The sequence below is a fragment of the Cystoisospora suis genome (genome assembly GCF_002600585.1).
Source record: "Cystoisospora suis strain Wien I chromosome Unknown contig_1551, whole genome shotgun sequence".
In the NCBI taxonomy this organism is placed as follows: domain Eukaryota; phylum Apicomplexa; class Conoidasida; order Eucoccidiorida; family Sarcocystidae; genus Cystoisospora; species Cystoisospora suis.
Window position 1 is genome coordinate 63,301 of NW_027154351.1, and position 10,132 is coordinate 73,432.

At 54.4% G+C, this 10,132-nt stretch overlaps 5 protein-coding genes across 5 annotated transcripts in view; 3 read left to right on the forward strand and 2 right to left on the reverse strand.

Annotated features, from left to right (window-relative positions):
* The first annotated feature begins 16 nt into the window (after positions 1-16).
* CSUI_003472 (uncharacterized protein) lies at positions 17-691 on the forward strand. The gene has a single exon (XM_068063670.1). It carries the CDS (start codon positions 394-396, stop codon positions 487-489), a length of 96 nt encoding a protein of 31 aa, XP_067924358.1. The 5' UTR covers positions 17-393; the 3' UTR covers positions 490-691.
* Positions 692-2,412: 1,721 nt separating this feature from the next.
* CSUI_003473 (uncharacterized protein) lies at positions 2,413-3,048 on the reverse strand. Its single transcript, XM_068063671.1, has one exon. The coding sequence runs from the start codon at positions 2,875-2,877 to the stop codon at positions 2,665-2,667; it is 213 nt and encodes a 70-aa protein (XP_067924359.1). The 5' UTR covers positions 2,878-3,048; the 3' UTR covers positions 2,413-2,664.
* Positions 3,049-3,259: 211 nt separating this feature from the next.
* On the forward strand, positions 3,260-5,472 carry CSUI_003474 (elongation factor 1-alpha). The gene is made up of 2 exons (XM_068063672.1): positions 3,260-3,991; positions 4,338-5,472. Exons 1-2 carry the CDS (start codon positions 3,601-3,603, stop codon positions 5,294-5,296), a joined length of 1,350 nt encoding a protein of 449 aa, XP_067924360.1. The 5' UTR covers positions 3,260-3,600; the 3' UTR covers positions 5,297-5,472.
* A 534-nt stretch (positions 5,473-6,006) lies between these two features.
* Positions 6,007-8,851, reverse strand: CSUI_003475 (protein fam221a). The gene is made up of 3 exons (XM_068063673.1): positions 8,061-8,851; positions 7,049-7,661; positions 6,007-6,416 (listed from the first exon to the last, which is right to left on the reverse strand). Exons 1-3 carry the CDS (start codon positions 8,166-8,168, stop codon positions 6,166-6,168), a joined length of 972 nt encoding a protein of 323 aa, XP_067924361.1. The 5' UTR covers positions 8,169-8,851; the 3' UTR covers positions 6,007-6,165.
* Positions 8,852-8,906: 55 nt separating this feature from the next.
* Positions 8,907-10,132, forward strand: part of CSUI_003476 (malic enzyme) — a gene marked incomplete at its 3' end in the record, with an annotated part of 4,564 nt that continues 3,338 nt past the window's right edge. The window contains exon 1 of the mRNA XM_068063674.1: positions 8,907-9,588. Within this exon, the coding sequence (XP_067924362.1) occupies positions 9,553-9,588 (36 nt within the window). The 5' untranslated portion in view covers positions 8,907-9,552. The remainder of the gene's footprint in view (positions 9,589-10,132) is intronic.

The window sequence follows — 10,132 nt, forward strand, 5'->3', positions numbered from 1 at the left end:
GGGGGGGGGGGGTGCCAATGGAGACGACTGGGACAAAAAGAGAAGAAAGCACCCATGCCGGTAAACCTACGGGCGTGTCTGTAATAGTTCGCAGACGCTCCCCTATGTAGTGTTGTCCGTATGGCGCACGTCTTGTCCGCACGTGTGCTCTATCGCCTTGACTGAGGCTAGCTGTCTGCGGCACTGCTAACAGGTGGCGTCGTGTCTAGTCTGCCGTAGAAGGAGACAAACAGCTATTGATTTCAAGGTATACACTGTCATGACGGAAGGATAGCAGTGGCGATCCGTGTTGGGAACTTTCTTGTTTTATAAAATTCGGTCCTCTGCCCGTGTCCGAGTTAGCGGCATCGACGTGCCGACGCCCATCACTGCGATTTGACGGTTGACGAACCCATGTACCTGCATTTGGACGCCGAACGAACAGTGTCAGATGAGCGCCGTACACCCGGGAACGTAAACGGAGGGATCCGTTCCGGCGTGGGATTGTGATTGGCCCTTCTTCTACGACGGAGTCGACGGGACCAGCGGTTCTTTTCTTTTTGGACTGACACTTCGAACGTCAGTGCACCTGGTGTCTTCCTTGTGTGGCTGGGAGTTGCTGATATGTATGCTTGCTCTGTAGGGAGCAGATATTGCTTCTCATTCACTGGCTTGGAGGCGTCGCTTTGAATGAAACTTGACACTGAAGAAAAATCTCGCGGGTCTGTCGCAGAAGTGGTCGACCCTAACAGCCGGACACCGGATATGACTAGGAGTGTGTTTCGCCTGGAACATACTTCTGACGCGTTCCTGTTGGCATGTGGGCCATATGCAGGATAGCGGAGTTACCGAGACAGAAAGAGCGCAGCGAGGGCAGCCCAGGCCGTTCCCAATTAGCTTTCGGAGTCCGCACTTTTCTTCTCTTCTTTTACTAGTTGTGAGAAGACTAGTGAGCCCTGTGGGAATCCGGGGGACTTCACGGGCTTTTACACGCCTTTCGACTCTTTTTGCCCAGAGCTAAAAACCGAGTACTTCCTTTCGGTAGCGTCCACATCTTCTGCGTGCGGAAACTGGTAAATCCTTTAGCGAAAGCCGGCGCTTGCCTAAGAAGATTCTTGCGGCACGAATACAAACCCGGCCGAGCAGAGGTAGAGTCTGCTTGGCGGCAAATACTGTCGCCTCGTCCGACGGAGCCAGGCTACCACAAGCTTCGTGGCCCAGATCTGATTTTCACTTGATGCCCCCAACGATAGATCGGGACGCCCCGAACACCCCGATCAATGCACGGCCACGCAGACGCCATCGTTGGTTCGCAAAGCACCCTTACAACATTTGGCTCATTGTGGCGGTCAGGGTGATGGTGTTCACCCGGCTGCTCTTCAGTCAGTGACCTCGCACAATGCCGTGGCATCCAACATCGCAAAGAACTACCTGTGGCTCCAAGAGCCCTGTAGTGCTTGCACTCTTCGGCACGCCCACTGCCCTCCCAAACGTTACATCCGCGAAAAGTGGCTGCGTTTGCAACGTAGGTGCAGGCGGGGTACGCGGCTGCCTGGACTCCTCGGAGGGGAGCCGCCAGAGAGGTACGCCGGCATTCTGAAGTGGATTGTACTCCTTTTTATTCGATAAAGGAAACCTCCGAAAGGCGAGTCACATGCGTCTTCCGCTTTTGTGAAAGCCAACAAGTTCTGAGAGCGTGCCTGGGGCTCCAGACGTCCCCAGGGCAAAAGCCTCAAACTTGGACAAAAGCCTGTGTCCATGCTGGCGGTGCTCGACCATCACCTGCTGCCAATGGGAAGCCGTTGGAGAAACGCTTGACACTGGCGGACTTTTAAATGGCGGCGTCACTTGCCGTTCAGCCCGCAGCGCATCACCCAGCTCACGTCGCCCGGAATGCAGCATACGGTGAAGCGGGCCGGTTTTGTCCTGTTGTGCTGCCCAGTCGTACGCGGTGGCTGCCGACGACTCTCGGGTGGTGAGCGGTATGTTCCTGTGCAGTTCGTTCATGGACTGTGATGAGTGGGGGGATCCCGACAGATCCCGTGCGTCTCTATACTGCCTGCGCTTGTGCGTCGTTGGTGCATAACAGGATACGAGGTTCCCAAGTCGGACTTCCAATCGTGGCAGTAGTCTTATGGTTTGCCGTTTGTGTGTGATGCGTCTGTAGCCGTTTGTGAACACACCAAGTGCCTGGAGAGCCAAATGTGTCCTTCGCGAAACTTACTCGGCCATTCTGCAGTGTGTACGGGGGAGCCCACGGAATCTGCGCAGCAACACTGTCGACCGACTACCTGCTGTAAGCGTTGAACAACGGAGGTGTCGGATTTTCGTCACGCGAGAGAGGGCGTTCCGTGGGAGCGAGCGCAGTCGTTGACTCACGAAAAGAGGCATAAGGAAATACGCTTCTGGCTAATCCTTCGGCGACTGGAGCTGGCGGATAATGTGAGTTCTGCCCTACGAACGGGACCATGATGGTGAGACACTGAACGAAACACCCGGTCTCCCAGGAGTGCTATAGTCATTCAGAAATGCGCTGTCCCCCCCTGCGCGAAGCACTTAGCCATCCGAACAGAGAAATTGAAAGGATCGGGGAAGCCGAGCGCCCGCCGACTCAACATGCTTCACTCGACGCTCCACGGCAAACTTCTTTCGTCCCCCCCCCCAAAAAAAACCAGCCTGGGAGGTTCACAGCAGCTTGTCTTGGGCGCGCGTTCGAAACCACAGTCCACAAATCAGAGTCAAGGAAAAGCGACGCAGCCAATGAGCTGTTCTGGGCCCCCTGCCACTGTATCGCAGCGAGCCACCCATACGGCCGGCATTAGCGCCCGAACGCTCTGTCCCTGACATGCGTCTGTACCGAAGACCTGGAAGAGGCATTTCATGGCAAACACAGAGCATCAAGTTGTGTCCGATGGTCGCTCGGAACTGCGACTTACACCCAGTTACGCTGTTCAGATTATGGTGCTTCCTCCCCGTGCACAGGTGCCTGTGATTCGTGCCAAGTGCCAGGCTTTCTTCCTAGGTATTCGCAGCTCCTCAGATCCGCATGCACTAGCGTGTACAGAGTCCGACTCCCTGTTGCGAGAGACCGCCGGAAATGACCGACCCCTAGCAGTGGTTTCTTCTTTCTCGCCGCATGCAGCTGGCCTTGTTAGGAAGTGTGAAACCCTTGTATGGAGGAGTGTGACGTGGGCGTGCGGCCTGGCATTATCCCGTCTATAGGGTCAGGGGCCGGGGATTCACTGCTGGGTACGAGGCTGTGGGGTTCTTGGTGCCGTCTCCTTCGGCTTAACGGCAGAGCACTGTGGGCACTGCCGTGTGGCGCCGGCATTCGTCTGTTTTGCGGCGGGATTGGTAGAGGCACACTGCTGCCGCGGTGGCGTCGGCTGCTCCCCCACTCTCGAGAGCCAACCTCGTCATCATCCGTGTGATACGGACAGTTGTCTCTGCCATCCCTACCTTTTAATTTTTTGCGGAGAGTCAGTGAATCGTTTTTTGGTGTGGTGAGCGGTTGTTCTCTTCTCTTTTTTGTTTGCGTTTCTGTTGTTTTGTGTTCTTTCCGACGCTCCTCTGTTTTCGGCGCCCCCGTGCCAAAGGTTTCCTCACTTTCACTCCGCAAAAATGGGAAAGGAGAAGACACATATCAACTTGGTCGTTATTGGCCACGTCGACAGTGGTAAATCCACGACGACTGGTCACTTGATCTACAAGTTGGGCGGTATTGACAAGCGTACCATCGAGAAGTTCGAGAAGGAGTCCTCTGAGATGGGCAAGGGTTCCTTCAAGTACGCGTGGGTCCTGGACAAACTGAAGGCTGAGCGCGAGCGTGGTATCACTATTGACATTGCCCTGTGGCAGTTCGAGACCCCGAAGTACCACTACACCGTCATTGATGCCCCAGGTCATCGTGATTTCATCAAGAACATGATTACCGGGACTTCGCAGGCTGATGTCGCGCTTCTCGTGGTTCCCGCAGAGCAAGGTGGTTTCGAAGGTGCCTTCTCGAAGGAAGGTCAGTTGAACATTGCACTTTGCTTCTCCCACACTTTATTTTCTGTTTAGATGCTTTCTACGCTTTCTACCATTGGGTACGCAAGTAGATGTTCGCCGTGTGGAAGCACGGGGGCAGGAGTCACGTGAACGCATGACCGGGGGGACAGACTTTCCTCGGGTCTTGGACTGCCGTGCTCTTTCACAACACTCATCTGCCGTTTTTCCTAGTGAATTGGCGCAATTCCGATAGTACTTTCATATAGTCAGTTTTCACGGAGCGGATGATCCCACTGTGTCGTATGTGGCTGGAATCCACGAGTTGCCCTTAACTATTCGATCCAGCTTTTCTTGGCTTTCCTTTACAGGTCAGACGCGCGAGCACGCGTTGCTTGCCTTCACCCTCGGCGTGAAGCAGATGATTGTTGGCATCAACAAAATGGACGCGTGCAACTACTCGGAAGATCGTTTCAATGAAATTCAGAAGGAAGTAGCTGGTTACCTCAAGAAGGTGGGGTACAACCCGGAAAAGGTTCCTTTTGTTGCCATTTCCGGATTCATTGGAGATAACATGGTTGACAAGTCGACAAACATGCAGTGGTACAAGGGCAAGACTCTGGTCGAGGCCTTGGACATGATGGAGGCCCCGAAGAGACCAAGTGACAAGCCTCTTCGTCTCCCGCTGCAGGACGTTTACAAGATCGGTGGTATCGGTACTGTCCCGGTCGGAAGAGTCGAGACAGGTACACTGAAAGCCGGTATGGTGTTGACATTCGCCCCAGCCGGCCTGACAACTGAATGCAAGTCCGTTGAAATGCACCACGAAGTTCTTGAAGAGGCTGTCCCTGGTGACAATGTTGGTTTCAACGTCAAGAACGTCTCCGTAAAGGAGCTTCGACGCGGTTATGTTGCTTCTGACTCGAAGAACGACCCTGCCAAGGGCTGTTCGTCCTTCCTGGCGCAGGTCATTGTCTTGAATCACCCCGGTGAGATCAAGAACGGCTACTCTCCCGTTGTTGACTGCCACACTGCTCACATCGCTTGCAAGTTCGCCGAGATCAAGACAAAGATGGACAAGCGATCCGGCAAGACTCTTGAAGAAGCGCCGAAGGCCATCAAGTCCGGTGATGCAGCCATGGTCCAGCTTGAGCCCTCGAAGCCCATGGTTGTTGAAGCTTTCACCGACTACCCTCCTCTTGGCCGTTTCGCCGTCCGTGACATGAAGCAAACAGTTGCTGTTGGTGTCATCAAATCTGTTGAGAAGAAGGAGCCGGGTGCGGGCGGCAAGGTCACGAAGTCCGCTCAGAAGGCCACAGGAAAGAAATAAGCGAGATATGGTGACGGAAGGACTTCCCTCTGTTAATTGTGGTTTGCATGAGTTTCTCAGAGGTGGGTGTCTCGTCTAGACATCTTTATCACCGTGGCTGTCCTTTTCCGACCTACCATCAATATGTTGTATGCGCGAGTGCTGAGTGGTGGAGGTCGCACTACCAAAATACCACATCGCGATTCTGTCGTCTTCCCCGCGTGCTTGTGGGGAGCTTCCTGAACTCAACACTGACCCTGTGTATGTCCACGTCCCGGCCAGGCACACCCGGTTGCCGAGTTGTAAACCGCAAGTGCTTTCGCTCAAGTGTGGTAGCCGAGGTTTCTCGGTATAGCTGATACACTGACAATCCAGATGGAATTCGCGGTACTGATCCCGTGGAGCGTAGTAGCTCCGTTCCTGTTGTCTCGTTTCTCTAGGTCACTACACGGGTATCTCGGCTCTGACGAGCCCCCTGTGCCGAACAGGCCGATGTGTGACAGGCCCCAATCCAGTTTCGAAGTCTCAGAAGCCCAGAAGGGCGCCGATTATGTGGGCGTGTCTGGCCTACGCAAAAAAAGTTTAACGAACGCGTCTTCTCTCCCACCTTGCCTGGCGGACCGGAGCGGCTACGGGTGAAGAAGGTAGAGCTTCCACCGGTGCAAAGTTGCCCTGTCGCCTGTTCAGCTCCTCCGCCAAGAAGCTCCCAGGCGCACTATGTAATTGCAAGCATTTGAAGGCAGCCTCGGTTAATAGATGAAAATGAGTCTAGCTATCCGGCCAACATAACATTCATTTTGACAGCCTCTGAGCAGTGAGCGCTCGTCAGACTGTAAGCATCCAAGTTCACCGGAACTACAGCATGATCTTGTCCGCACTGCTGGTGCTCCCTACTTAGTAGAAAGCCGCTGCAACAGTGAGCACGGGGTGAAGAAGAGAGGAAGAATGTTGTCACTCAGTTCCGGCACGGGGTTTCGAGCATGGGCAGATCGAGAATGCGCACTCTGTTCACGTGAAATGATCGTAGCGTCCGTTCCTGGTACGGGGCACGCGGCCGACGTACTTCCCTCCCGAAGCCGGGCAGCCGGGTCCTCACAGTACAAATGCATCCGGTCCACCCCGTCAAGCAGGCTCACAAAGTCTACGGGCAAATGACAAAAAAGAAAGACACACGGACAGGGGGAAGTACGACTAGAGTGTATCGTATGGGACCGGCCTTGCGTGCGGCACCCAAAAACCTAACACTGAAGCGACCGGCGAAAGGACCGTGTGCGGCCATCTTGACAGACGGGTTGACGCTTAAAGCTGCATGCCTGAGACAGTCCAAGCCGTTGTGCACAGGTATGCAGCAGGTAAACACTGCGCGACAGAAGTGCCGTCGTGCTCCTCTAGAGAAACAAAACTTCACAGTTCCCCGACAGCCCAGAAGGGAGAAAGCCCAACAGAGCGCTGAGTCTGAGACGTTTATGTACAGCAGTAGTGTGAGTAACCGGGCAGGGGAACACACGCGCTTATTGTCTTGGCTCACCAGAGGGAGTTGCTGGCGAGAAAAGCGGTTTACAGAGGTACATATATATATACATATATATACGTCTTCATGCGTATCTTGAGTGGAATCGAGTGAACGGCACTTTGCTCTAGTACACGAAGTCAGCAAGAAAAACCAGCTTCCGAAGGGTGTCCGGATACTTAGCGCAGATGTACAGCGTAACCTGCTGAGCATGCCCGCACGCGCTCCGTGCCGCGGCCGGCTGGTCAAAGGTTCGTTCATACCCGACAAGCCTCCCGTAGGCACCAAGCTGCTGCCTTGAGCACCGCAGGCGGGGTCCGGCTCTCCACGCGCTAGACGCTCCTCCGCCTTCTCGAAAACTGTTTGGTGTGCTCCGAAGGCAGACCCACAAGAACACGTGTAGCAAGGCGTGAAACCGGTACAGGTCTTTGTCGAGTTAACCTTGTTCCCTTCTGCTACCCTTCCTGGCTGAGGCTGCCGCGAGCTAGGTCCGACTGAACTGCTGCCTCCTGTGTCTCTTTTTTTGGTGAAGGCTGGAACACCCGGTTTACTCGAAGTCGACGATGCGCTGCAACGGCGACACTGCCGCGTCACGACGTTGTGTTCCAAATAGGAATGCTTGCACCGGCATTTGATGTCTTGTGAGCCCTGCACGGGAATGAACTCGAAGAGCGGACAAGGGCAACCCCGCATGCGGCATTTCACGGCCTTTGTCTCAGATGCCATCCAGTCGTGATCTCTCAAGCGATGACCGCACAGGCAGGACGACGATGGTCCCACAAGTCTGCAGTCCAGGCCATTGGCCACATTGCGCCAGGAAACTCGGAGCGGGTTCCGGCTTGCCGCCGCAGCGCGTGTCCGAAGGGCTTCGTACTCCTTAAAAACCAAATGGGGAAACAGGAAACAAGCAAAGAGCAGCTCCAGAATTCACTCTTCACGGTAACGACAGGAGAAAGCCCAAGTGCGGCACAGCTGGACGAAGTGCCGCGACAGAGACGAGTTTTTGTCTGCAAGAAGACACGTATGCTTCGAGGCCGAGTTCAAGCCTTCTTCCCGCACTACCGCATTGCCACGTACCTCCCAAAGACGGTGGCGGTGCACCACGATCAACGGAGTACAAAACACCCCTTGCCCGGTCTTCGCAAAACGGACTGTCTCGCACTTGTGATGTTTACAGCTGGAATCGAGAGCAACCAACTAAGCATAGAGCAGCCGAACACGCCGGGCTCGTAATTGTTGCTGCGCTTCGTCCTCGCTACAGTTTGGGAGGCTCACCTGCTGACTAAGGAGCTGCCCACCATCTGTGTCACCGACAAGATTGCGGTATTCAAAGTAAGCATCCACATGCCGCAAATCACTCTCAGAAAGTCTAATGCTGCTCATGTCTTCAGTCCAAACCGATTCGGTGCAGTGGCGGGCGTCGCCGAGCTGGGCACTTCCTGCTCGAGTTTTTCAGTGAACAGACACGGCAACAGAAATCAAGAGCACAACACTTGGATACTGGCCCAGGCAACGACGGAAACGCGACCCGGTGAGATTCCCGACAGGGAACAGCGTCGGTAAAAAAAGACACACACACAGACACCGGAGATAGGAAACGAAGTGGACGACCGCGGTATCACTCCATACAAAGGAAACTGTTGTGCAAGAGGATCTCCCACGATTGACGCAATGCTGGGCAGACAAGGGAGAAGATAAGGGTGCCCAAGCAGGCAGAAGGTTGCAGGAGGTGTACAGGGTACTTCTTAGCGGGCAAGATACCCAAACTGGCTGAAGATCAGTGGGACAGCGCTGCTTATGAAGGCCCAACGGGGGACCTGAATTGCCTTGGATAGAGCAGTAGGGAGCCCCTGACCAGCCAGAACGATCCGGTTGAGGACGGCACGCCGAGGAGTTCCTGCCGATCTGAGAGGCCAAACAACACCGCGATGCCGTGACGAGCTAGCAGAAATACTCAAATAACTTGGACACGGCCAAGCGTCCGGTAGCATGCGTCTTACTTTGGGGGCAGAGCGGTAGCGCAGCTCGAAAAGAGGCTGACCGGGAAACAGCATTCAGCATCGCTGTCAACGACGCGACAGAGCGTAAGCGCCTTACCTCACAGGCCTTGACTCCCATGCAAGAGCATTTTGAATTTCGGAAAATCTCTCGGCTAAGACGATATCACTTCTCCCTTTTTTCCTGCAGAGAGCAGGAGGTTCTCAATCTCGGGAAACGCAAGAGACACACTGCTATTCCGTCCGAACCCCATGTGCATGTGAAGCGAGAAGAAATGTTACATGCCATGCAACCGCAGCATTTTTTCCATGCGGCGGAGCTTAATTGAACTCTCACGCCTGTTTGTTTTTCTTGGCACTCTTGTTCTGAAGTCGCCTTTCCGTAGATGGTCCAGCGGGACTGGCCATCATTGTCAATCCGCCCAAGGACACTCTCAATGTTCGAAGTTTTGCTTGTGTGGCTCCTTCGGACATTTCTCCGCTGAATGCATTGTTGCTGCTGCGCAGATACTGTCCTTCTCCATACATAGCGAGTCGCGACACGAGTGTTGGACGGTGTCCCTTACCGCCGGACAATTCTTTGGCTGCTTTCAGCTTTCGGCGTTCGGGGTTATTGCGTTTGCTACCAAGATCTGTCTCGAACCCTAGCTCCCTCTGTCGTCCCGAGAGCTTACAAAGAGGATTTTGGCTGCGAAGCAGGTTGAGAGGTATGCGAGGGTTCCGACCTTCGACGGGTGCGCGGGAAGTATCAGGCTTCAAATCTACTCAGAATGGCAGAACTGGAGGACTCGGTAGAGGATCTTCAGGTAAGTTTATCCTTTCTGACCCAAGATGCGAGTCATTTTTGTCTGTCGTTCTCTCATCACGTCAATTATTGTAGGAGCGATTCAGGCCAGTCGGGGGTCAGCAAGCGCACTAACTGGATAGTTGTCCGTCTCGGCGAAACCGGGCTTTTTTGCCTGGTTTCCGCCATGCTTCTGCCTGGGCGCCTATCGCCGTGCTCTTCCATTTGGCACGCCTNNGTTACTGTGAGTCATCTTTATCGAGGCTCTTTTGAGGTGTTTCCGCTTCAGAAGAGACATTTGCTCCGTGTCCGGAGATATAGTAGCTTTCATCGCCTCGCTGCCGTAGTGTTGCGGATGCGTCCCGAAGCCTCACATTCCTTCGGCTGTCAGATCCTGCTCAAGCTGGATGGAAGGCTTACGCGCAGTCTGACGCCTTGGACGGAGGCTACGAAAGACTTTAGAAACGGAAGGGCGCCCCACCCTGGGCCAAGTAGTTCGATACCCTTTCCTTGCAAAGTGGCCGGCTGCATGATCCACGTAGTGGCGGGGCAGTCTGTTTGCTGTC